This window comes from Chiloscyllium punctatum, chromosome 16, assembly GCF_047496795.1.
Source record: "Chiloscyllium punctatum isolate Juve2018m chromosome 16, sChiPun1.3, whole genome shotgun sequence".
NCBI lineage: Eukaryota > Metazoa > Chordata > Chondrichthyes > Orectolobiformes > Hemiscylliidae > Chiloscyllium > Chiloscyllium punctatum.
The window spans coordinates 26463850-26491589 of NC_092754.1; the positions used below are offsets into that span (position 1 = coordinate 26463850).

The window sequence follows — 27740 nt, forward strand, 5'->3', positions numbered from 1 at the left end:
TTTTGTTAATCATGTTGAAAATCCTTAAAATTTTGAAAGTGGGCAATAATTTAAATTTATTTGCAATAATTTACTGTGGTCTGCATTCATTTCATTTATGTTTTTGACTGGCTCACAGTTTTTAAAGTTTTTGAGCTTCCTGATTTTAATTTGCTGTTCCTTTTACCATTGTTGTGGTTCTGTTCGCCGAGCTGGGAATTTGTGTTGCAGACGTTTTGTCCCCTGTCTACGTGACACCCTCAGTGCTCGGGAGCCTCCTGTGAAGCGCTTCTGTGATCTTTCCTCCGGCATTTGTAGTGGTTTGAATCTGCTGCTTCCAGTTGTCAGTTCCAGCTGTCCATTGCAGTGGTCGGTATATTGGGTTCAGGTCGATGTGCTTATTGATTGAATCTGTGGATGAGTGCCATGCCTCTAGGAATTCCCTGTCTGTTTTCTGTTTGGCTTGTCCTATAATAGTAGTGTTATCCCAGTCGAACTCATGTTACTTGTCATCTGCGTGTGTGGCTACTAAGGATAGCTGGTCATGTCATTTTGTGGCTAGTTGGTGTTCATGGATGCAGATCGTTAGCTGTCTTCCTGTTTGTCCTATGTAGTGTTTTGTGCAGTCCTTGCATGGGATTTTGTACTCTACATTGGTTTACACTACATTGATACCCCTGCAATTTCATCAACAGATGCCTAAGGGAAAGACAGCGGAACGAGGACATGCCGCAATCCAAAGGACTAGCCATGTTACCATAGATCAAGAGCATTTCCGAACTGACAGCCAGACTACTGCAACCACTAGGACTCATAACAGCACACAGACCAACAGCCACTCTCAAACAACAACTCACCAGAATGAAGGACCCGATACCCAGCATGAGCAAAACCAATGTAGTGTACAAAATCCCATGCAAGGACTACACAAAACACTACATAGGACAAACAGGAAGACAGCTAACGATCTGCATCCATGAACACCAACTAGCCACGAAACGACACGACCAGCTATCCTTAGTAGCCACACACGCAGATGACAAGCAACATGAGTTTGACTGGGACAACACTACTATTATAGGACAAGCCAAACAGAGAACAGCCAGGGAATTCCTAGAGACATGGCACTCATCTACAGATTCAATCAATAAGCACATCGACCTGAACCCAACATACCGACCACTGCAGCGGACAGCTGGAACTGACAACCGGAAGCGGCAGATTCAAACCACTACAAATGCCGGAGGAAAGATCACAGAAGCGCTTCACAGGAGGCTCCCAAGCACTGAGGATGTCACCTAGACAGGGGACGAAACGTCTGCAACACAAATTCCCAGCTCGGCGAACAGAACCACAACAACGAGCACCTGAGCTACAAATCTTCTCACAAACTTTGAGTTCCTTTTACCAATTTGTACAGAGGTTCTGAATCTAAATCATTAATACAACTTAGAAAACACACTGATCCCAACATAGTATTTCAGGGCACATCACCAGAGCTTACCTCACCTAGATATTATGCTACAAACATTATGCCCTCAGCCATTTTTTTCTCCATATACAGGTTTTCTCTGACTTACTGAGGTTAGAACTTAATTAATATTAATTCATGTGGAGTTCTATCAAAAGTGTTTTGAAACTTGAAGTATACCCATAATAAAGTATGTCATAATTTCAGAAAAATAAATAATCTGGCAGGATTCTTCAACTGAATGCATTACAACTGATTACTGAGTTGTTGTTCGACTAATAATCCTCACTTTTATTCTTAATAATTAATTCATTTTAATGGAATTGTAGACTATGAGTGATACCAGCATTGCTGTTTGATTCTAGTTTCTTGTACGTCCATGCTCTGGAATTTCCTTCTGGAACTCCTATCTCTTCTTTAGCACCCTCCTTAAATCTGTGAACAAACTTTTGGTCACTCCGAGTATCGCCTTCTTTGCTTGACTGTACATCCCATGCTCCATCTCTTCAGCTGTACATTTTAAATATATATTATATATATCCTCGCTATAAGGTATTTTTGTCATTCTCCTTTCTATGTTTATGCAGTAAGTGTGCCTTTACGCCACCTAAAGACAGATCAATTATATATGATTTTGTAGAAACTTGTTGGTGAAATTTTGGCCTTAACACGTCTGATTTTGAACTTGACTAGCAATTGCTAAATGTAAATCTAATTCTAAGTACCAAATGTTTAACACATTTTTTACTACAGTGCACCTAATGATTTTTTTTTTCATTCGTGCAGAAAAGATGATGAATTAAATCATAGCAAATCCCCTCTTGCTGTATATTGGGCATGAAAAGGAAGGCGGAAACCCAAGGCCGTGCAAAGTTCTCGGGGGACCTCTTTCAGTGTTGCAGAAGCGTTAGTGACAAGTTGGCTGGTGTTGATTGGTTGGTTTGGAGAATTGGCGGCGATTGATATTAATATTTGGAAGATTTTTTTCATTTAAAACGTTTTGGGATTCGAGATCGAAAAATAAATAACAAATTCAATGATGCTGTAAATAATAAAGAAAGGGAGAGTAGGTGGGGACGCAAGTGACTGGACTACGGTGGTCGGAGGGGCGGTGCAGTTTCCGGTTCCGGTCTCTGTGTGGTGTTGGACATGGCGGTGGGTCAGAGGAAGAAGCGAGTGGGGATGCAGCAGGTTTTAGGAACATCAATTCTTTTGCTCGTCTCTCTCCTTTCTGTGACGGAAGGGACTGGGCGAACGCTCGTGCTTCTGGAGAACATCAACATGAAAGAGACACATTCTATGTTCTTCAAAAGCCTGGCAGGTGGGAGCTGGTTGCAGATAGAGCAGAGTGACTTTTTCTCTGTGAAGGTGGAGTGTAAAACCTTGAAGAGATTGTGAAAACAAGCAGAATAAATTGCGCTTAGAAATTCATGGGCAAGAAACGACTACTTGATCCAGCAACTTTGTTCCGCATCGTTATAAGACCAGAAGTAGCCCGTTGGGTCTATCGAGACTGACTGTCATTGAATGAGATCATGGCAGAATTTATAAATCTCAACTCCACTTCCATAACATAAGACCGTGACATCATAAATAGTGCAACCTTTGTCCTTTCAAGCCTGCCTGTGAGATCTTCCCGAGGCTGCAACTCCTCAGTTAAAAAAAAACTGCCTCCTCTTTTAATTCCTGCCTTATCCCCCAAGCCCTTGATTATTTATAAACATCTGTATATCTCAGCCTTGAATATGCTCAACAACCAAGCCTTGACAGCCTTCGCAGATTCACTATCTATGGAAGAAAACTTCATGTACATATCTTAAACAGATGATTCCACGCGATGGGATTATGCTGTCTGTTCCTCGACTCTCCCATAAGAGGAAACAACCCCTCTCCATTTATTCTTATCAAGCTCCCCTAAGCATATTGTATGTTTCAATAAATCTCTTATTCTTCTAAATGACAACCTGTGCAGGCCCAACCTACTTGACCTTTTCATCTAGGAAAATCCCTTCACGTCTGGAATCAAACGAGTGAATCTTCACCGACTGCCCTCAAAACCAAAATAACTTTCCTTATTCACTGTATTCTAAGTGTAGTTTGGCTAATGCCTTTTCCAGTTTTAGATTATTTTTATGCTCCATTGAAATGAAAGCCAGCATTCCATTTGCTTTTCAGTATTATATGCTGAACTTGGATACTAGCTTTTTGTGATTCATACTCTAGGATCACTAAATCCGTGTTTACTGTAGCTTTCTACAGACTTTGTTTAAGTAATATTCAACTTTTCTTGCCCTGCCAAAGTGCCAAACCTCCCATTTTCCCAAGCTTTATTTCATCAATGAGGTTTTTTCTGCTCAATTAACCTACCTATATCATTCAGTAGACTCTTCATGTCATTGTCATTACTTGCCTTCTGACCTATTTTTGTATTGTCTGTAAATCTGGTAATAGTGTGTTGATTTATGTCATCAGTACATTTTGTAAATAATAGTGGCTGGATCGTCATGGTTAAATACTTCTCTCCTGTGGCCTAAACTGTGTAACCATGTAATAATATCCTGGAAGAGATTAAAAAGGAATGGTAAAAAGACCCAAAGCCAATGAAGGGGAAATGACTGTGCAGAATTCCTTTCTGACAACTCCACTTTGCTCCCATCTCCTGTCTCTTCCCCTGTCCCATTATAAAAAAAATTGAGACCAATGGCGCATTGTTTGCCTTTCATTATACTTTTCTAAAAGATGCAATCTGTACTCTTGTCAGAAGTTAGCTTAGTTCTTCCTGAATGCATGCAAGAGAGTCACAACCACTACATCAGCTGGCAATATGGGTTACCACTGGTTACCTTCAGCACCAGAGGTCTTGGAATCCAGGGAGCAGGAATTGGAAGGATGGTGTGGTAGCTGATACAATCCCAAGTCAGTTTCAAAGATGGACTTGGATATAGAGAGTTTGTAATGATCATAATTGAGGCAACAAGTGACCCTAAAAGAACAACCTTCTACTGTACTATGAGGAGAATTAGTAACAATACCACTTAATGATGTGTCTTGTAGTGATAATTATTGTCTTTTTGAATGTTTCTTGTCAGCTACTATACCTAACTAACCTGTGCCTTTGGTTTGACCTTTCCAATTAGATCTTGGATTTAACTTGACATTCAAGATTTCAGATGATCCTGGTTTATCTCTGATTAAATATGGAGAATTTCTATATGATCATCTTGTCATTTTTTCTCCATCAGTGGAAGGTAAAGATATTGGTTTTATTACAAAAAGGTTTTTCACTTGGAAATTGTAATTTGTTTTTGAATGCTTCTTGAGTTTTCCTGATTAAAGAAAATCACTGGTTATTTTGGCAACCTGCTTGGAAACAAATAGCCTGTATAGTGTACCCTCTCAGTGAGGAAATTTGGAGAATTTGTAATATGGTGTGAAATCCTCAGAATTCAGTGATAGAATATGTTTTTGTTTTTTGTCAAATTTCTCCTCTCTTCTGACTCCCCAGTGCCTGAGCACTTGAATGGTGTCTTGTAGATGGTACAATAGAAGACTCTCCAAGTGCCAGGATGAGTGCAACTCTAACAACATTCACGTTATCCCAGACAAAGCTGCATGTTTGTTTGGCACATCTAATGCCTAGACCATTCACTTCCACCACCATTGATGTACAGTGGAGTGAGTACCATCAAAAGAATGCACTACAGTAACTCACCACGGTTCCTTTGACAGTACCTTTCAAACTTGTGACCTCTATCATCTGAAGGACAAGGGCTTGGATTTCCCCTCCAGGATGTACTTTCCCCTCCAAGCCAACATTATCATGGCTTGGAATTCTATTGCTGTTCATTCACTGTAACTGGGACAAACTCCTGGGCTTCCCCTTCTAACAGTAGTGGATTGCAGCCATTGAAGAATACAGATCACCACCACCTCGTGGGAAATTGGGTATGTACTAAATGCTGTCTTAGCCAGAAATGCTGACTTCCCACAAATGAATTAAAGAAGTAAGATTGCTTTCTGATGCCTGTAGTGCTGTTTGGCTAATGTAAAAGATTATGGAGCAGTCACTATACTTAGCACATGTGGTTATTGTGCTTTATTAAGCAGTGAAAGAGAACTTCCAAATCATGTGCTGTGATTGTGACCCTAATTTACCCCAACCTGACCCCAAAAAAGCATATTAGATTGATGGAGATTAAAGTATTGCCCTTCCTAGTGCCAGGATCTGCACTGCTTGAGGATGTGGAGGGGTGAGAACGAGACACAGCAGGCGTTAATGAAAATTTGTTTCCTATTTCAGATTTTGGAGGCAATATCAATGTTGACACTATTACCACATTCATTGATGGAGGCGGAAATGTACTGGTTGCTGCAAGCTCAGACATTGGTAACATTAAGGAATGATTATTACATTTCTTTCTTTACTATTTATATAGCATGTAAATTTTAATGTCCTAGAGTAGTTTACTGTAATTTAAGTAGTTGAAGACTTGTAATGTAGAGACTGTAGCAGCCATTTTCTTCCACAGCAGGGTCCCATTAACATTACAGAAGTAAGTGACCAGTACTTTATTTTTATGATGTTGGTTGTGGGATAAAAGTTGGCCAGGACACCAGCGAACTCTGCTGTTCTTCAGCAAGAAGGTGCAGATGGTGTAATCTTTCTGAAACCACTTAAAGGAGAAGACAGAGCTTCACTTGTAACATTTGAACAAAAATAAATATTTCCAGTACAGTACCTGCTCAATACTACAGGTAAATATCTTTTTATGTGTAGATAATATGCACAAGTCTCTGGAGTAGGGAGTGAACCCATATTTGTCTGATTCTGAGACATGACTGACACACTCAAAACCATTTATGGAGATGTCTGTAGACCCATTGATTATAATGTTTGAATTTTGATCAAAATTTTCTATTTGCAAATTAAGTTGTGATTTCTCAATTACTATGCTGTGAATTGCTGTTAAAACTTGTTCTCTCTTAACTGGGAACAAAACTATAGTTGCAAGCTATCTCTGTGCCATAAGCCATTCCCAGCAGAATTTTTTTCTCCTGACAGTATTGTTATACGATTATGGTAGAAAACAAAAATAGTCGTACATCATTCTTCTGTCCTTTTCAGGTTATGGATCTAGTGCCAGTCCTTTGCTTCCCTTTAGAACAGAAATGCAGACAACTGCCAGAGGGATGATATTTCCTTCCATATGAGCAGGCCTGTCTCACACCAAATTTTGCTGGCCTATTAAAAGTAGTACTCAGGAAGCGATGTTTGTGGGCCAGTTATAATTATTTGGAAAATATTACCACCTGCCAGATTTCCAGGTTCCCTTGTTTAAAAGGGACATGTAATGGATTCAGAGTTCAGTGGGAAACCTGGTTCTTTTGAGCTGATTGATATTATTTCTTCATCTGAACTGTATTTCATAGATGTGTTTTTCTTAAGTACATGTTGCTGTGTCACAAAGTACATATCTTAAGATCATGCTACTTTGGTACTATTAAGGAACTGAGCATTCAATTCCTTGTGTTGGTCTCAGGCTGAAGATTAATTTATCTATGCTGAAAACCACCATCCTTAGGTTATAAATTCAATTAGGGACATATCTGTAAATGCTTTCAATTTCTCTCCCACTTGTCATTTTCCCATACTGTTGCTGAGATTTCAACTTCAATCTTCATCATTACTGATAGTTATCTGTAATCTATATGCACCTAAGTTTATTGTAAACCTTGAGTAAACAGTTTGTCTGCTTCTGTAAAACCAATTGCTGCTCCCCAGAAATTGAAGTTTAGAGGTATTTTGTTTTCAAACAAGACCTTAATTGCTAATGTCTCAAAATTACAAAGCAAACCCCTCCCCATCCCCACCCATCAACAGCAGCGTTAATTGTGGGCCAAAGCTGCACCATTTAGGAGCCTTAGGTAGGGATGAGGATGTTCAAAGGTTAGAAGAGGATAATGTTTACAAAGGTGAGAGAAGTTGAATCTTCAGATCTATGGGGGAAAATGTTTGAATGCGGTAGGGATATGAGGTAAGGACTGGTGCAAGGTGAATGCATCTAAGAGTTTCTAGTATTCCTGAAGGTGAGTTTAATTTTGATATGTTTATTTACAGGCGACCCTTTACGTGAGTTGGGTAGTGAATGTGGGATTGAATTTGATGAAGAGAAAACTGCTGTTATTGACCATCATAACTACGATGTTTCTGATCCTGGCCTGGTAAGGATATTGAAGGGGATTAAAACAAAATCAGACAAAAAAATAATAGTGTATTCTTCTCAAGGCAATTTGATTAATATGAAAGGTCTTTTAAAAGTAAGAACAGTTGAATGTTTATTGATTTTTATTTTTCCTACAACAACCCTCATCAAAGTAAAACCAGATACCTTAGATCTTAGACATTAAGTTTTAAGTTTTATTAATTTTGCATGTTAAAGTGAAAAATGTTAGCCCTGAGAAATGGAACCCATGTCTGATTTTGCAATCTAATGTAAGCATCAGACTCCATGTCAGTTATATGATTTGTTAACATTATTTAAATATATTGGTAAATCAATGGAGAAATTTGCCAAAACTGATTTCAACAAAAACTTGAGCAAAGTTGATTAATATATGTCTCTTTGTTTTCAAAGCACACTCTGATCATTGCTGACAATGAACAACTGCTCAAGGCTCCCACTGTTGTTGGGAAGCAGCCAAAGAATCCTCTTTTATTTCAGGGAGTTGGGTAAGTGTTAAGGTTTTTCTTGCTTTGTATAGCAAACCTACAGCAGAACAAAATCAATGATTGACCACAAAATACATCACCATTTTGACATGTAGTTCTAGGGCTTTACCAGTCCTTTTCACAGATATCCAAATTTGACATTTTAAGTGAAATTGAATGAGAAATAAACTGGTTTCGTTGCTGATAACTGCAAACATGAGCAGTATAATGTTCTTGACGTCATGCACTGTGTTATACTTTCCATAAGCTTTGGAGAGCAAAGTGATTATTTTAGTTATTTTATTTTTCATTAAGTTTTGAAACTGCTGCATTCCTGAGAAATGGTCATTGCTTTGCAATGGCATATGTTACTTGTGATAAGATCTTGGTGTATATAGGATTAATACAAGAACAAGTGATAGATAAAGAGGTAGAAATGGCAGCAAATTTGTTTGAGAAAAACAAGGGGAAGGTCAGCAACATTCAGAAGCATTTATTCTTCTACACTGTTGTTAAATGGAATGATGAGATGTAACTGATGTAGGTAGTTTTAAGGTTAGACATATTGAAACTTGGAGTGAGAGAATAAGGACTATCAATGAGCAAAGATGGAGAAGGATGACCACCCCCCAAAGTATTTGTCCTGTGAACATTAGCTACAAGGCTCATCAAATAATAGTATGTTTCTGAAGGGCATTTAACTATAAACTGAAACAAGATGTTACACCCTTGTTGATTTTGGTGATGGAGCTATGCTAATGAAGGCAACTGATCAGGAATGGGATAGTTTCTATTTGATCTACGTAAGAAATTTTGTAATGAAATTAACTATTTTTAATACTTTATACAAGATGGTAGACATGTACTAACGGCATCCTTCTCTACTGTCAGGCCATTGAGAAACTATTCCCATTAAACCTACAGGGCAGCAAAAATTCTAAGGTGCTCCACCGTAGAAGCTCATACAGGAGTGGGAAAAGGATTGAGGACAGTGCCTTAAGGCAAAGAAATGGGAAAGTTTGAGGAAACTTTAAGGGGTGTGGTGGAGCAGTGATGAACTGTGGCAAAACTGATGGAGAATTTAGTGTGTTCCAGAGACTGCAGGAGTGAATACTAATGGTCTAGCAACATTAATAAAATTGTTTAGGTCAGAGGCATAATAGTGAAGGCTTGGAGCACGGGGTTGAAGGAAATATAGAAATAATAAAATAGTCAAGCCAATAGACATAGAGATGATTTCATGCTCGAGTTGTGAAATAAGTGTAAAATGTTGAGATTAATATATGTATTAATGTTATATTTCAGTATATTATGATAAATTTTCTGTGCAGACCAACCTTTTCATTTAAAAACTGCAATTTGGTTGATTTATCTTTGAATCTATCAGGCCAAACCTCAGTGTTTGTTTTTGGTTCTTCCCTAGTATGGTGGCAGATCCTGATAACCCTCTTGTACTGGATATTTTGACTGGAGCTTCTAGTTCTTACTCCTTCTTCCCAGACAAGCCTATAACACAGGTAAGTCTCATGTGTAATCTCCAGGTTATGAAATGATCCCCTTCCTCTCCTGGGATCCCCTTCCATATACTGGGATACAGTTAATTTAAACATTCACTTGATATGGGTATTGCTGACTAGTTCAGTATTTATTGCAGTTTTTATTCCTTAATTATCCTTGAGAAAGTGATGGTACCAATTCTTGGAACATTCATTGAGTAAAGTTCAAGAGCATAAGTTGTTGCATTCATCCTTTTCCCAGTTTAAGCACAATGAGGTGAACTGTGATTTCCCCCAGTTGCTCCCTTGTCTCAGATCAGATAACTCAGCTAGACTGCAGATTAAATGAGGTTCTGGTACGTCTACGTGTACATGTTTTCACTACTGGGTAATTTCACAGCTATATACTTGCCATTGAGCTTGAGTGAAAGTGATGAGTATGCTTTGTGCAACATGTAATGTGTGGATATTGGATATTTGAGGAAAGCGTCATTACAGAGTGTATATAAATACATATTGGGCACTCGTGTGTGTATATATACTATGAATTCTGTAGGGCATACGCTGGGCCATCTCTGCTTGTACAGCACCTGACTATTTTCCTTTGAGTCCCTTTTCAATTAAAACTAATATATTGTGTTTTGAAATTAAACATGCTTCAGATATTACTGCATGTAGAACACGCCAGCCAAACATTCATGACAAATAGGTAAACACGCATATGTAAAATAGGAATGAAATGGGTAATTAGATTTGTGACAAACTTCGGGATTTTCCTCAATCTACTAGTATCCACATGGTGTGGGGAAGAACACGTTATTGATTGCTGGACTCCAAGCCCGGAACAATGCTCGTGTGGTCTTCAGTGGTTCTGTTGATTTCTTCAGTGATGCTTTCTTTAACTCTCCTGTGCAAAAGGCTACTCCAGGATCTGAAAGGTAAGATGTCAAAGGCCAAAGTTTCTTGGAAAACTATAATAAGATTTTTCAGCAATAGCCTAGGTTGCTACCTGATGGTTGTCATTATGTTGCCAAAAAAGATTGATAATTTTTGATTGTTTAGACAATGTCGACAAAGTTGCCAGTATTGTCCCCAAGAACATGTTGGTAGCTCAGTTTCTTGAACCATTGCTGTTTCTGTGCTTTCTCAGTGGTCCTAGGTAGGGAAACCAGGATTGTAATACATTGGCAATGAAATAGTGATTTATGCCTGAGGTAAATAAACACTTGGAGCTGATAGCATTCCGAAAGTATAGCTGTATTAGAAGTATTTTCTTCTAATACTGGTTACAAATGAGGACAAATTCTTGACCACTTACTGCACTGGATCCTCCAGACAGTACATTCCACAACTTAGTGAAATTGTGGCTGTACCAAACAATGAGCAAGTATTCATTTCATCACGTTGCTAACCTGAGCATTATGAGTAATGAAGAGGCTTTGAGGAGTCAGAAGTTGATAGATACTATTTGCAGAGTAACCAGCCTCTGTCCTGTTCTTGGACTTACATTGTTGAAGTGCTAGTCCAGTCTAACTTTGGTGTTTACTGAATCCCAGGACACAACCACAGGTTTCTTTAAAGGTCATTGGGACCTGGATGAGATTTCTGATGATTGGCACTTGCCAGGCCAAGTCTGAATGACACGAGCTTTATTATTAGAAGTCAAGAATCGTCTTCAACTTAAAATTCTCATCCTTGTTTAAAAATCCTTACATTGTCTTTCCATTCCCTATCTCTGTAATCTACTGCACTCCTAAATTCCACCAACATTTTTATTGCTTCTCCTATTGTGATCTCTTATGTTTTTCTCATTTTAATCGCTGTGTTATTGGTGACCATCAGTTGTTTGGGCTCCTAACTCTGGAATACATTCCCTCCATCTCCCTACCCAACTGTCATTTTTCTACCTTAAGACATTCTTTAAAATCTATTAATTTGGCCAAGCTTTTGCTTATCTGATTTGTTATTTTCATATGTGGTTTGGTGTACTTTTGTTTTAGAAAGCTCTTGTGAAAGACACTGCAATGGTTCATTATGATAAAGGTGCTGTATTAAGTGTTAATTATTGCAGTATGTTTTTTTTAACAATATATTGTGGCAAGGCAAGCAAATTAATATTTTGCAACAGGAAATAACTTAATCAGTGGTAAATGAATACAGATCGTTCTGCTATAACTTGAGTTTCGTTAATGCAAATTCGCTGTAATGCAATTGATGAATTGGAGACAGATTCTAAAGCCCAAACTTTTAAAATTTGTGCTAGCTGTAATGTGATTACAGAACCAATACTTTAAGTGCTGTCTCTAAAGTGTAATTTTTTTCAATATTACAGGGTTGCACAAGAATGCAACCATTGCAGTATAGCAGTGCTGAGATTCTTGGAATTTTGTAGCTGGATTCTTGATTTGAGTGTGTAATTTTTAACTGCAGAGTGGTTTTTATTCTAATTTCACACAATAGCAAAATTTGCTTTGTAATGAACCTTCTACCTTCTACTGATTAGTCAATATCACAAAACTTTAATTCACCGCTCCTTTAAAACATGACTGCAGAAAAGTGAAATTTTGGAAGTTATCTCTACGAACCAAAGGTGTTATGCAGACAGAAGCAGTTGTGCCCTTGATGTGCTGAATGATCAGTCTGATGTATATTGTCATTCAACACCAATAAGCTGCTTCTCTGGGAGTAGTCACATTTTTGATAATCTCTGAAAATCTGGAGCTGAAATTGAGTATGCAGAGTTTTAGAAGCAAAGAAACTAGGGGCAAGAGTAAGCCATTCAGCCTTTCAAGCCTGTCCCACTATTCAGTATGATCATAGCTGATCTTCTATCTCAATGCCTATATTCTAATTTTCTATCATACCCCGTGATAACCTTCATTATCTAAAAATGTGTCAAATTCTTGAGTATACTGTAACCTGGCTTGTACAGCTTTTAGGAACAACCACCCTCTGAACAAATGTTTCCTCATTTTATTCCTAAATTGCATAGTCTGTGACCTGAGACTGATCTCTGGTTCTAGATTCCCAGATCAGCGATACATCCAAAAATGTGCAGGTTAGGTGAATTGGCTATGCTAAATTGTCCGTAGTGTTAGGTGGGTCTGGGTGGGTTGTGCTTCGGTGGGTCGGTGTGGACTTGTTGGTCTGAAGGGCATGTTTCCACACTGTAAGTAATCTAATCCTCCTGGCATCTGATCTGTCCAGCTCAATCAGAATTTAATACAGTTCAATCAGATCCTTCTTGTTCTTTTAAACAGTAGTGAATACAGGTCTAGAGTTTATAATTATCACATTGAGTAGCCCCCTTTTAGATCTAGCATTCACAATTATAACGTGTAGCATTTGGACCAAGGTGTGTCGGTCACTGCATTAAACATTCTATGACACCACCCTTCTGAATCTCAAGTCGAAGCCTTGTTTTACATAGTGCCTTTTTGTGAATTTGGCATGGGGTAAAGATTGTGCTCAAGAGTTTAACGTAATATGGTAATCTTGAATTTAGATTCTCAAAAACTGGGAATTATGAACTGGCTGTGGCCCTGTCCCGCTGGGTATTCAAAGAAGAAGGAGTTCTCAGAGTTGGAAAGGTGTCCCACCATCGTGTTGGAGAAACCCAGCCACCAAATGCCTATACCATAACAGACCTAGTGGTAAGTATGAATGAAAGTAAAATTAATTGCTACAGGATTATTTTTCAGTGGCTATTTCAAGTGGGATTATGGATTAAAATCATATGGTACGGACTTAACAACAGAGGACTCCAAGATGCTAAACGGGGTGCAAGTGGGAACTTGACTATGAAGTGGAACAAGTTGGAGGAGATTATGATTAGAAGTGTGATTGAAGAGCTAAGCCTTGTGAAGACAAAGTAAGGAGAGATGAAGCAAAGCACAGAAGGTTAGGGAAAGAATTCTGAAGAGTAGGGTATTTTGACTGCCTGTGGTAGGCAACCTGCATGCTAGAGCTCACTCATCAGTGGAGAAGATGACATTGTTGAAGGAGGTGCAGAAATAGGGTAGAATGAAGTCGTGAAATGGTTTGTCGACCAGGAGTTTCAAGTCACTCTGCTGGGTGATAGATCCTTGCTTCCTCGTTCTTCTATGTGGAGATAAGGCCACCCCCTCATTTTAAAATTCTCTTGTTGTTTGAAGGAAACGTGATTACAGCTACATCCTGGTTGTAATCACGGTGCAGGGGCAGAGATCATCTTAACCTTTTATCTCTAACTAGCTTAGATTTTGATTTTGTTTAATTATTTATGACTTATTTTGCTTGATAAACTGTTGTCCAATTGTAAGCTATTAGAATCAGTCTGTTTTCTTTCCGTCAAGTCTTGTCCAATGTAAATATGAAGTGTTTAATATAATTAAAAAACTATGATTTCTCTAACCTTGTCAGTTGGGACAGGACAATTGATACTTTTACTTAAGTTTACAGTGTTAGAGTGCTTAAAACTGTTCCTTTGTGTAGATGTTACGATATGGGGTAAACCCTCCTGCAAAACTTAAAGCCAGCAACACAGAAAAGATTTATCCCATGCAACAATGTGTAAAATTTCAAGTGGCCAAGAACTATCGAAACCAAAAATTAACAACTTTTATTTCTTAAAGTATAACAGAGAATAATTAACTAACCACTATTTACAATTTCTTCCTCTAACCTATCTTTTACCTTCCTTTTTATAATACTAGTCTGATAAAACTCCCAATTAAGATTTACAAAACCACACCAGGCAGCTCTCGTTCTTCTATTTGGATCTTCCTGTGTCGTCTTTTCTTCTTAGGAATTTCTGCGTCATAGGTTACAGATCGAAAAAGTACTTTTAAGAGAGCTAATTTCAGGTAGTCTGTTTACATGCTGGGCTTGTCAGTTCTCCTCTCAACTGTTGAATTTTTCCTGGTCTTCTACCCCCAAAACATCAGACTTTTAAGAGCGTCAATATACTAAATTCAAACTGGATTGGAATCTGATATTTTTTGAGGTATAATTTAAACTGATTGGCCGAATTCAAATTTGTTTTTGTCTCCAGGCAATGAGCTAATCGAGTTGTTCGGCCGTGTGTTACATTGATGCCTTTTTGAGTCCGGTAGTTCTGCTGCTTTTAACTCTCAAGATACACCCACATCTCAGTAACAGTAAAGCAATTTAAGAAAAGCCTTTAATAGTCTGATTTTCCTTTTTATTCATTTATAACATACTGTGCTGTTACACCTTTTATTTTATGAGCTGATGTGTTAGCTGCCCACTATTTTCCTGTAAGATCTCTGTTGGCTACTTGGCAATCAGGTTACACTGGGTTTGTTTTCAGTTTTGCTGCAAATTTATTATCTATGAATAATGTGTCTGATATTCTTCTCTGTTGTACAAGACTTAACATTCCCTTAGTGGGATGTTGGGTCTGGTTGGGTATAATGTGGCTGTTCTTACTTTTTGCTCATTTTGCCAACCTCTTACCCCTTTCTCAGCTGAAACAGAGTTAGTTCCATGCTGATCGACTTTGATTTTGTTGAATCTTTTGGCAGTGAGACTACTTTTAACTTTGAGTGACCAAAAAGTGCAATCATTGACTTAATAGTTTGGATAAATTTCAATGGTTGAAAATCAATTTGTATGTATAGTTAAGCCTTTTCAGCTGGGGAGTGAATGGCTTTTTACTAAGAAGCAATATTATGTGATGAAATGCAATAGTTTATTTTTCAACAATATGCTGACTTTTTAACTTGCTGTCTGTGACATTCTTTATTCTTTGTTTATTCAAATGTAGATACTCAGGTTTGATGCTTTCAGGTCTGCTCATACTTCTGGCTATCTAACATCAAGCTATGATGCAGAAATAACTTTTTGGGGTTGTTTTGTGATATTTGTAATATTCTGTCTTGGTGCAGGAGTACAGTGTTGTTATTGAGAAGCTCTCCAATGGGAAGTGGGTCCCATTCGATGGAGATGACATTCAACTGGAGTTTGTTAGAATTGACCCCTTTGTTAGAACTTACCTGAAGAGAAAAGGTGAGTAGAATCTGTACTACTCATGACATGTTTAGCTGCTTTTGGTCTAAAGAACAGTACTACCTGTATGGATATTTATACTCCGTATTTAACGCTATACTGTAATACTGACAGTCAGGTAATAATATTTTAATGGTATTCTCATAGGGAATATATAATTATTAAGTGGGAATGGGTAAAGGTTTGGAGCTTGGGTCTTGGAGAAATTAAGCTGTAAGTGTAAACTTTTGAACGAGTTTCCATGAGTATAGATTACATTGTTCTCAAAAAAGAACATCCTGGCATCTAAGGCCTTTACCACACTTTTAGAACCCCAAGACACAAATAGCAACCGACTGTGGGTTACCTCTCTGTCTTTTGCGAAAATACACATTCGTGGTTAAACATGTTTACAATGCTTTTGGAATTTGGTTATGTAGATCTGATGTGGGAAAGGATGTCATAAATTACCTGGATGATGCTGAAGACAAAAGTGAAGAATCATAATCTGGGGAAAAAGTGAAAGAAATTGAAAATTAAGTGATTATAAGAAATGTTTATCCAAACAAGACAAAAGAAAATTTGTAAGAGCAATAACAGGCTTTAATCTTCATGTACCCTTCAAGTCGGGACACCAGTTCTCGGAACTGTTCCCATTTTCGGTGTCAACATCATGCAGCATCTTATTGCCACTCAATTTGTAGGGATCTCTGTCAGGCAGAAATTTTTTATTACATTAATCTAGATTAGGTGAAGGAATGCAAGAACAAAGAGATGAGAAATATACTGCTGGAAGTCAGAACCCGCCACATAAAGTACTTTGTTTCTCTTGCATTTATTTATTAGCTTATGTTCTTATTTTTGTATCCCTTACCATTACATTTTAGAATGATTTTGTAGTATTGTTTGTAGAGTTTAATGAATAGTTCATCATGAGTGAAAATGTTCTCTAATCTATATATCTTTTGTTTTCTTAGATGGTAAATACAGCGTGCAATTCAAACTACCTGATGTTTATGGCGTGTTCCAGTTTAAAGTAGATTACAACAGGCTTGGATACACTCATCTTTACTCTTCCACCCAGGTATACAACAGGCTGGCACTTGAGCAGCAATATTGCTTGACATTGATTTAACTTTGTGTATTAGATGTCTTAAGAGGCTTGCAAGGTTCAAAAATATTCATCTGCCATCAATTCTCTGGTCTGTGCTGTTTAATTTAGAGAAGCTTTCCATCATTATTTTGAGAAAGTATGATATCTGTTGCTTATCTAACCGTTAATCACTCCTATGAGAGGCAGCCTTTACCCACAACAAGAGAAATAAATAAGGAGAATGATACTGAATTAAGAGGGGTAGGTGAGATTTGGAAGTTACAAAGTGACGTAAACAGAATGAGTGAGTGGGAAAATCAAATGGAGTTCAAAGCCAGCAAGCATGAAGTCATAAACTTTGGATTTCAGTCCCTTCAAATTATTTTAATCAACTTGCTCAGACATATTATGGCATGCCTCCAGTGAAGGTGGAACATGAACCCAGACCTTCTGGCCAAAAATAGGGACATTACCATGCATCACAAGAGCACTTATTTAAAGATGTCATCAGATCAGCAGATTGAGTGGTGTTACATTTCACTCGGAGTGCGAGTTGCTTTCACAAAATGCATTTTATAACTTACAACTATGGATATTGAAGGTAGATAATCAACTTCCAGGAATCTCCCTCTCTAACTGCCTGGCATTTGCTGTGTGTTGAAAAGATCTACAAGTTGATATTCACTCTGTTTGGCCACATTACAAAGGCATCTTCCTTATTATCAAGTCCTAGGCTGACACTTGAACTTAGAGCTTCTGGTTCAGATTACAGGGAGGCTACCCACTATGTTCTGCACAATATTCTGGTGCAGATCTGGTGACAGTATCTTCGGTAGTCTTCTGTAGTGGAGGCATGGATTATTGGAACATGTTGGGATGTGCTATGTGTGATGTTTGGCTGAGTTTGCAGATTTTTTTTCACAGGACAATTTAGAAACAAAAACAAAAATGATTGATTGCTTTATTAAAAATCTACATCTAATCAGATTTGTTTCTTTCTGTTCAAGGTGTCTGTTCGACCCCTCCAGCACACTCAGTATGAACGTTTTATCCCATCTGCCTACCCGTATTATGCCAGCACCTTCTCCATGATGGTTGGACTCTTCTTATTTTCAGTTGTCTTCTTGCACATGAGAGAAAAAGAGAAGGCAGAATGAGCTCTGATTGCAGTGTGTTGTGTTCTTGGCCTCAGTAATGCTGAAAGTTTAAGTTGATGTGAATTGGTGATAGTTGGGTGCAAATTCTAGTATTTGCTCTACTGACCACAGTAATTTCCTGAGCACATACATTCTAAGATGCAACAAGACTGAAAATGGCGTTTATCATTGATCCCTCCATTGATCAGAGGTTATCTGTGTCCTGTGGGTTACTGAAAATGGGTGTAACCTTGTATTGATTCTTCTTCTTGGAGATGAATAAACTTTGTGGAAAAAGAAAATCTATTAAAGTTTTTTAGAACCACATCTTCTTCACTCAAGATCAAGTCCACTGTTTCCTTGGCTGTGTCAGATGAAGGAAACTATTAGACCTCTATAGTGCTTCACTAAGTGACAGCTCCATACACTCAAGAAAAACTGGAAGACTTTGCATTCATCTATCACTGGTTCAAATCAAAAGAGTCTGAGTATTAACAATTTGGTCACTCTTGAGAAAGATCTTGGCCAATAAGATGTTACTTTGAGCTGGGAGAAATTTATTTTCATCTATTGTTTAATTTAAAATGTTTCATTCCGGTTTTCCAATTACGGCATCCACATTGATATAACTTCTCCTTAAAATTATTTTTCCACACCATTGGAAATAAAGTGTAACATTCCTTTTTTTATTGTGGTTTCAATTTTTTGTAGCTCCCAATACATTGTGTGGTCAAGTTCAGTTGTATAAATTTCGTCTCACTTATCATCCTCAGTGTGGACTCATGGTATCTGGCAAAATGTGTTCCATTATTGGTAAATATGGAGTCTATCATGCCAAAATTAGCTTTTGGGTAGAAAAAGGGGTATGGTAACTATTATGTACACACTTTTGCTTGAGTGCAAACCTCATGCTTCACCTAAATAAAAATCAAAAGAACTGTGGATATTGTAAATCAGAAATGAAATCAAATTGCAGGAAAAGCTCAGCAGGTTTGGCAGCAGCTGTGAAGAGAAATCAGTTAACATTTCAGGTCAGGTGACCCTTCCCCTAACCTGAAACATTAATTCTGATTTTTTTTAGATTACTTAGTGTGGAAACAGGCCCTTTGGCCCTGCTGATCACAGGTGCGGCCAGACCTGCTGAGCTTTTCCAACCACTTCTGTTTTGTTTCATACTTTATTTGTATGACCATTTGTCAAATGTCTGCCGGATGATGTGTCATCTGGCTGTTTTATCAGTGCTGAAGAAAACATCATCCTAGCTAGGCTTCTTCATGCCTGTCTTCTCCCTTGAGATGCTGAGACCAATCAAATAGCTTCTTGTCATCTTGGCTGAGGACTCTGATGAGAATCGAGCATGAAACTCTGCTTTTAATGTTTTGCTGCACAACATGATTTTCATTTTGATGTAACTTTCAAAAATATCAAATGCTGATGTGTGAAAATTGTAATTACTAAAACTTATCCCAAACAAACTAATAAGTCAGGATGTAGGCATGTTACAAGGATGAACATTGATGATAATTTCCTTTAAAACTAACAGTTGATGCTGTGGTCTCTTACTGCTGTTTCATTTTGCTTTCTGACGAACATGTCCTTCAGCAAAAACAACATTATCATGAAATAGATATGTGATAGTCTTCTATTAGTGATTTTAAAAGATGTCAAGAAAACAGAATTCAGTCCACCCAAAAATTCTAAACTAATTTATGTTTTGGAATGTGGGCTAATTTCTAAAAGAGAAGATGCATTTTCCTAAAGCCATCATCAGTGGGGACCTGGACTAATGCAGTGTGGTAGTTATTACACAGTGAATACCTTATAAGGATTGGGGGGGGTAGTAGGTAAAAGGTAATGAATTCATTTCCTCATCAAGATGGCAGAGAGACAGCGACATGTACACTTGCTGTGCGGCTCGTTTTGCGACTGTGGCAGGGCTGGTTTGCGGCAGTGCGGTTAGGTGGATTGTACAGCGCGGAGTTGGCGTGCGTGTGTGGAGTGTTTGGTGGAATTTCTGCTTTGGGCGATTGGGCCTCGGTCTCGTCGGCGATCGAGCGCCTGGCCTTTGGTGCTGGTTCCCCGGGCCAGTTGTGTCCCTGTGTCCGTGTTTCGGTGCTCGGCAGCCGGTTGTCGCCATGTTGCTCACCGTTTACTGCGTCCGGCGCGATTTGAGCGAGATCACCTTCACCCTGCAGGTGAACGGCGGCATGCAGTTGGAGACTTTTCGGGCTCTCTGTGAAATGGAGAGCAGTATCCCTGCGGCTGAGAGCCAGGTGAGAACATGAGGGACATGTACAGGCTTAAGTACACCACCACACCCGGATATTACATCTACTCCAGAATATACATAGTAGCACCTAACATTTTTTACGATTGTTATCCATTCTATGAGTGTATACGTGTAATTCTGTATATAACCACACCCATATATACTATCATATGAAGCTCCGCATCTGACTATCACTAGGGATACTTCTATTTGGTTGCATCTCTGATTCTGGGTGCATTCACAAACAAATCAGTACACATCTGCATGCTACATAACAATCTCCCCCCCCCCCCCCCTCCCATGACCTCCCCAAGATTTAATATTATTCAATAATCCAGCTATCTACAATAGAATAGATTGAACTCTGGGCTGTATATGGCTTTGAACAGAATTCAAAGTATGTAAACACATGGTAATGGTGTGTTACACTTCACTCTGGGAGGTTGAAGTTTCTGTGGCAGCTTGCATCATGCATGTTGTAGTACGGAGCTAGGAATGGTGCTGTTAGAGGCTACAGCTGTCTTTCCATCACATGATTGACCAGAAGCCTCTCTTGCTCTTAGGATCTGCCATTGGCATGTGATGGAACGATTTGCAGGTTGATAGACTGTGTTATGACAGCACTTGATCCTCGAGTATTGGGGTGAGGCTTGACCCAAAGTTTCTGGCTGAGGTAGGGACATTGCACCACAAGACCTCCTTAAACATAAGAAATGTGGTAAGTTCTCAGTTAAAATTATGTTCTTGAAAAGTGCAACATTAAGTGAAATGATTTTAAACAAACCAGTTTTTCTCATGAAAACCAGTGGAAAAGTCTAGTCAGATCTTTAGCAGTTTCATCAACTGGAGGATCATACCTTGGAAGTTGATATACTTTACATTGCTAACTTCCCATATTGGTAAATAGAATATCAAGAAGTGTTGAAATGATTGGGAAGTACACTAACTTAACTCCTTATTGTTTCTGCTGCTCGCTGTTTATAGAGTCATAGATATCTAGAGCGCAGAAACAGACCCTTTGGTCCAACTCGTCCTTGTGAACAGATATCCTAAATTAATCTGATTTAGATTCCCTACAGTGTTTAAACAGGCCTTTTGGTCCAACCAGTCCACACCGACCCTCCGAAGAGTAACCCACCCAGACCCATTTCCCTCTAATTAATGCACCTGACACTATGGGCAATTTAGCATGGTCAATTCACCTGACCTGCACATCTTTGGACTGTGGAAGGAGACCAGAGCAACCGGAGGAAACCCGCGCAGACACGGGGAGAATGTGCAAACTCCACACAGATAGTCGCCTGAGGCTAGAATCGAACCTGGGTCTCTGGTCCTGTGAGGCAGCAGTGCTAACCACTGAGCCACCGTGCCACCCTAATCTAGTCCCTTTTACCAGAAATTGGCTCATATCCGTCTAAACCTTCCTATTCGCATACCTATCCAGATGCCTTTTAAATGTTGTAATTGAAGCAGTCTTCACCACTTGCACTGTCATCTCATTCGATACACACACCACCCTCTGCATGAAAAAGTTGCCCCTTCGGTCCCTTTTAAATCTTTTCACTCTCACTGTAAACCTATGCCCTCGAGCTTTGGACTCCCCTCTACCCTGGGAAAAAGACTTTGACTATTCACCCTGTCCATGCCCTTCATGAGTTTATAAACTTATAAACCTCTATATAGTTACCCCTCAGATTCCAACACTCCAGGGAAAACACTTCTTCCCTGTCCACTACACCACTATTGGTGTCATCTTCAACCTTGCCAATGAACTTAGTACTGACTTACCAACAAAAAGCAGTAGACCCAACACCAACCCTTGTGGCATACCGCTGATCACAGCCGTGCAGTCTGAAAAACTACTCTCCACCACCATCCTCTGTCTCCTAACTTCAAACGAAATTTGTATCCAAATGACTAGTCCTCCCTGGATTCCATGTGATATAACTATGCTAACCAGTCTGCCATGCAGAACTTTGTCGAATGCCTTACTGAAGTCCATACAGACGTATCCACTCCTCTGCCTTCATTAGTCTTCTTTGACACTTCTTCAAAAAGCTCAATCTAGTTAGTGAGTTAATATTTCCCACACACAAAGCCATGCTGACTATCCCTAATCTGTCCTTGCCTTTCCAAATACATATAAATCCTGTCCCTCCGAATCGCCTTTGACAATTTACCCACCACTGATGTCAGGCTAACCGGTCTATAATTCCCTGGCTTTTCCTTGCCACATTTTTAAAATAATGGCACCACATTAACCACTCTCCAGTCTTCCGGCACTTCACCTGTGGCTATTGATGATACAGATACCTCAGCAAAGGGCCCAGCAAACACTTCCCTAGCTTCCCACAAAGTTCTGGGATACACCTGATCAGGTCCTGGGATTTATCCACTATTATGAGTTTTAAAATGTCTAGCACATCCTCCTCTGTAATATGTTTTTCAAGATATCTATTTATTTCTCCAAGTTCTCCAGTTTCCAAATCCTTCTCCACAGTAAATTCTGATGCAAAATACTTGTTTAGCATCTTGCCCATCCCTTGCAGTTCCACACAAAGATGGCCCTTACTGATTGATTGTAAAGGGACCCTGTTCTCTCCCGAGTTATTCTTTTGCCTTTCATGTATTTATAGAATTAAGGAGAATCCAAAGAGATTCTATCTATCAAAGCTATCTCTTGTGCTCTTTTAATCCTCCTGATTTCCCGCTTGAGTATACTCTACTACCATAGAGTTATACAGCATGGAAACAGACCTTTCCGTCCAACTTGTCCATGCCAACCAGATATCCTAGGCCCATTTGCCAGCAATGTGGCCCAACTTCCTGTAAACTCTATTTATATACCCATCCAGATGCTTTTCAAACATTGTAATTGTACCATCTTGCAAAACTTCCTCTGGCAGTTCATTCCATACACATACCACCTTCTGCATGAAAAAATTGACACTTCAGCCCCTTTTTAAATCGATATTTTTATTGAAAGAGAATTTTTTAAATAAAATTACAAAATTATAACAACAATGAACCAACAAAAATATTATATAAATAATAAAAAAATGCAATCAAAACACAACTATACTCTTGTGCAAGATGAACAGATCAGTAAAGGCAACAAATAAATAAAATAGCTTAGCACAACGAAACATTAGCTCCCAACCTCCGAGAGCATTGATATTACACATGAATTTATTCAAAATTCTTCCTTCAAGGGCATCAAGTTCAATAAATCAGATCGTCATGGCTACACAAAAGTCCAAATAAGATAGTGCAAAAACGGTCACCATATCTTACAAAGATTTTCAGTTTTTTGGTGTAACATATTTGTAAGAACGTCCAAAGGAATATGTTCCGTGATTAGCCTACGCCAATCAAACAAACCCGGGGGTCTTTCAGAGACTGAATACATCAAAATATTTTTCCTTGCACAAAAAGTGAGAATATTAAAAAGTTCTTCTCCATGAGCGACTAAGTAAAATAAATTGGGTAGGCCCAGGAGAAGAAAGTTAGGGTCCGTCTCAGCTTTGATTTCAAAATGCTCCTTATTACTCCTGCCACAGCACTCCAATATGTACGGAGCCTGCGGCAAGACCATAGACAATGAGTGAGAGTACCAGTACTTAATTTACACTTGGGACCTAATGAAGGTCCTCCCACCTTAAATTTTGAGAGGTGGTCTGGGGCCAAATACACCCTATGCAAAATCTTTAGCTGCATGGCATGGGTCCTACTACAAATTGAAATCTTTCTTACATTTTCACAAATGTCCTTCATGTCTCCATAGAAATCTCAACCCCTAGCTCTCTCTCCCAGGCCCCACTCAATGTCTTCTGAAAGATCACCCTCCAACATATGATTAAAAAGTACTAACAGAGAGAGTACTTTTAGCATGAAGCATCCTCTTCTCTGTGACGGATCCATAGGAGTCAGTCAAAAGAATGGTCACTTTTTGAATAAAATCCCTGACCTGAAAAAAATGAAAAAGGTCTCTGCTCGCGAGACCATACTTGAAGGTTATTTGGTCAAAGGACATCATTATTTCACCTTCAAATAAATCACCCAAGCAGGAGATTCTCTTAGCTGCCACAGCACTGATAATTATAGGATTACGACAATATTAAGAGTTACTTGGCCTATCGCTGAAGATCTTGCTTAATCCTGTCAAGCAAATGGCTAAAATTGGCCTTAAACAATTGATCAAAGACAGGAGTAACAAAGATGCTAAATAAAGAACTCCCCACCCCCCCCAGAAAAAACTGTGATACACCTTCCACGTCAGATATTCACCTATAGGCATGGCCTCCAGTTTTGAGAAATTAATCTTATAACCTGAAAAGGAACCAATTGAATTGATAAGTTGTGTTAAACAGTTGGCTTGGTTGTCTGTTTGCAAAGCAGTGTGATGCCAACAGCATGGGTTACCTTTCTTGGTGGCCCTCAACTTAAATCACCACCAGTCGCTTCTCTCTAATAAGGGAGCAGCACTATAGTCTGGTAAGACTATGATGACACAATACAAGTGGAGCACCGAACTCACTGAATTCGACAAAAAGACAAGAATACCATCTGCATATAACGTGATCTTATGCGATTTTTATCCTACCTCCTGGGCTGCTGTATTAGGTTCCCTGCAGATAGCCTCTGCCAGTGGCTCAATAGCCAATATAAAAAGTAGTGGTGAGAGGGGACAGCCTTGCCAACTTGCCCCTACAGATATTAAAATTACTAGTTCTCTCACCATTGGTGAGGACCACCACCGGAGGATCTCTACAGAGGACCCTTACTCACCTAATAAAAACCTCCCCTAAACCAAATTGTTCAAGGGTATAAAAAAGATATGGCCACTTGACCCAATCAAATGCCTTTTCTGCATCCAAGGAGATCACTAGTCCTTGAACCGACTGCTGTGAATACGCTTGAATCTTATTCAGTAACCTCCTGACATTATTGGAGAATCTATAGCCTTTTATAAAACTAGTCTAGCAGTTCAGGCAGCATCCGAGGAGCAGGAAAATCGACGTTTTGGGCAAACGCCCTTCATCAGGAAAAACCCTTCATTCCAGATGAAGGGCTTTTGCCCAAAATGTTGATTTTCCTGCTCCTTGAATGCTGCCCGAACTGCTGTGCTTTTCCAGCACCACTCTAATCTAGAATCTGGTTTCCAGCATCTGCAGTCCTTGTTTTTACCTAAAACTAGTCTAATCATCTTTAACAATGGAAGGCAGCACAGTTCTTAAGCTCCTTTTATTTCTTTCCCTCTCACCTTAAACCTATGCCCCCTAGTTTTGGACTTCCCTATCCTGAGAAAAAGACCTTGTCTATTTACGCTATTCATGCCTCTGGCGATTTTACAAACCCATTTAAGGTCGCCTCAACCTCCTACGCTCCAGGGAAAATAGCCCCAGCCTACTTCAGCCTCTCTCTATAGCACAAATCCTCCAATGCTGACTACATCCTTGTAAATCTTCTCTGCACCCTTTCAAAACTCTTCACATTCACGGAAGGATTGAGAAACAGAGGCTATAACAGAACCTCAGAATTATTCCAGTGCAATTAAGGGGCGAAAGACAGCTCATCATGTCTGCAACAGCTCATCGAATGAGTACTTAGTGCTACTCTGAACCCTACACATTAATCCTTGCAAATAACAGTCTAATTCCCTGATGTATCCACTGATTAATACTGACTCCACCAAGCTCACAGACAGTACACTTTGGAGACCACAGGCTATGAAATGTTGTTTCTTTTATTACTCAGCTAATCATATATCCATGTTGCTACTGTCTCTTTTATTCTATGAGCTCACTATAACATTACTTACAAATCTAATGTGATAGCTTATCATGTAAGAAATGCCTTGGAAGTCCACTTACGCTACATGAACAGTGTTACTCTCATTGAAGAAATCTCCAGTGAATTGTTTAAAACTTTATACTCCTTAAAGGATTCACTTGATCTCAGCTGTCTCTCTACCTGCTATAGGCCTCCTTTTGTCATGCTCCATGTAGCTTCACTTGCTATCAATCCTCCAGACCCTTCTGCCCACTTCCATGAACCTCCCAGAATCTTTCACTGAACCTTCTGCTGTTGAACTCTGTGCATGCCACTTTCTCCAGAGCACTTGCTGTGAGTGATGGCTGTGGAAATGTGGCAGGAGGTAAGATGCAAGATAGACAATAGGTGCAGGAGTAGGCCACTCTGCCCTTCGAGCCTGCACCACCATTCAGTATGATCATCCTTAATCAGTATCTTGTTCCTGCCTTATCTCCATAACCCTTGATTCCACTATCCTTGAGAGCTCTATCCAACTCTTTCTTAAGTGAATCCAGAGACTGGGCCTCCACTGCCCTCTGGGGCAGAGCATTCCACACAGCCACCACTCTCTGGGTGAAGAAGTTTCTCCTCATCTCTGTCCAAAATGGCCTACCCTGTATTTTTAAGCTGTGTCCTCTGGTTCGGCACTCACCCAGCAGCAGAAACATGTTTCCTGCCTCCAGTGTGTCCAATCCTTTAATAATCTTATATGTCTCAATCAGATCCCCTTTCAGTCTTTTAAACTCAAGGGTATACAAGCCCAGTCGCTCCAGTCTTTCAGCATAAGGTAGTCCTGCCATTCCAGGGATTGACCTCGTGAGCCTACGCTGCACTCCCTCAATAGCCAGAATGTCTTTCCTCAAATGTGGAGACCAGAACTGCACACAATACTCCAGGTGTGGTCTCACCAGGGCCTTGTACAACTGCAGAAGAACCTCTTTGCTTCTATACTCAATCCCTCTTGTTATGAAGCCAGCATGCTATTAGCCTTCTTCATTACCTGCTGTACCTGCATGCTTACTTTCATTGACTGGTGTATAAGAACACCCAGAGCTCTTTGTACTGCCTCTTTACCTAAATTGATTCCATTTTGGTAGTAATTTGCCTTCCTGTTCTTGCCACCAAAGTGGATAACCATACATCTATCCATATTAAATTGCATCTGCCATGCTTCTGACCACTCATCTAACCTGTCCAGGTCACCCTGTAATCTCCTAACATCCTCCTCACATTTCACCCTGCCACCCAGCTTAGTATCATCAGCAAATTTGCTAATGTTATTACTAATGCCATCTTCTATATTATTAATATATATTGTAAAAAGCTGCGGTCCCAGCACTGATCCCTGTGGTACCCCACTGGTCACTGCCTGCCATTCCTAAATGGAGCCGTTTATCACTACACTTTGTTTCCTGTCAGCCAACCAACTTTCAATCCAAGTTAGTACTTTGCCCCCAATACCATGCACCCTAATTTTGCTCACTAACCTCCTATGTGGGACTTTATCAAAAGCTTTCTGAAAGTCCAGGTACACTACATCTACTGGATATCTCTCGTCCATCTTCAGAGTTACATCCTCAAAAAATTCCAGAAGATTAGTCAAGCATGATTTCCCCTTCATAAATCCATGCTGACTCTAACCTATCCTGTTACTACTATCCAGATGTGTCGTAATTTCATCCTTTATAATAGACTCCAGCATATTTCCCACTACTGAGGTCAGACTAACTGGTCTATAATTTCCTGCTTTCTCTCTCCCACCTTTCTTAAAAAGTGGTACAACAT

At 39.3% G+C, this 27740-nt stretch overlaps 2 protein-coding genes across 5 annotated transcripts in view; both read left to right on the top strand.

Annotated features, from left to right (window-relative positions):
- Positions 1-2564: 2564 nt before the first annotated feature.
- Positions 2565-18557, top strand: ddost (dolichyl-diphosphooligosaccharide--protein glycosyltransferase subunit (non-catalytic)). The gene is made up of 11 exons (XM_072586534.1): positions 2565-2771; positions 4588-4698; positions 5751-5837; positions 7569-7672; positions 8086-8180; positions 9583-9676; positions 10445-10593; positions 13161-13308; positions 15544-15664; positions 16621-16727; positions 17744-18557. Exons 1-11 carry the CDS (start codon positions 2600-2602, stop codon positions 17891-17893), a joined length of 1338 nt encoding a protein of 445 aa, XP_072442635.1. The 5' UTR covers positions 2565-2599; the 3' UTR covers positions 17894-18557.
- A 1271-nt stretch (positions 18558-19828) lies between these two features.
- Positions 19829-27740, top strand: part of ddi2 (DNA-damage inducible protein 2) — a 36624-nt gene continuing 28712 nt past the window's right edge. For 2 of the 4 annotated variants that reach the window (XM_072586541.1, XM_072586543.1), the window contains exon 1: positions 19832-20145. In XM_072586541.1, the coding sequence (XP_072442642.1) occupies positions 20008-20145 (138 nt within the window). In that variant the 5' untranslated portion in view covers positions 19832-20007. Of the gene's footprint in view, positions 20146-27740 lie in introns of all 4 variants that reach the window. The other 2 variants (XM_072586539.1, XM_072586540.1) reach the window with 2 other exon arrangements.

Excerpts from the sequence above, each read along its gene's own strand:
- ddost (XM_072586534.1), top strand. The coding sequence starts at position 2,600 with ATGGCGGTGGGTCAGAGGAAGAAGCGAGTGGGGATGCAGCAGGTTTTA. Across the intron at positions 4,699-5,750 it reads TTTTTCTCCATCAGTGGAAG|ATTTTGGAGGCAATATCAAT; the intron begins GTAAAGATATTG and ends TTCCTATTTCAG. Across the intron at positions 15,665-16,620 it reads AACTTACCTGAAGAGAAAAG|ATGGTAAATACAGCGTGCAA; the intron begins GTGAGTAGAATC and ends TTGTTTTCTTAG.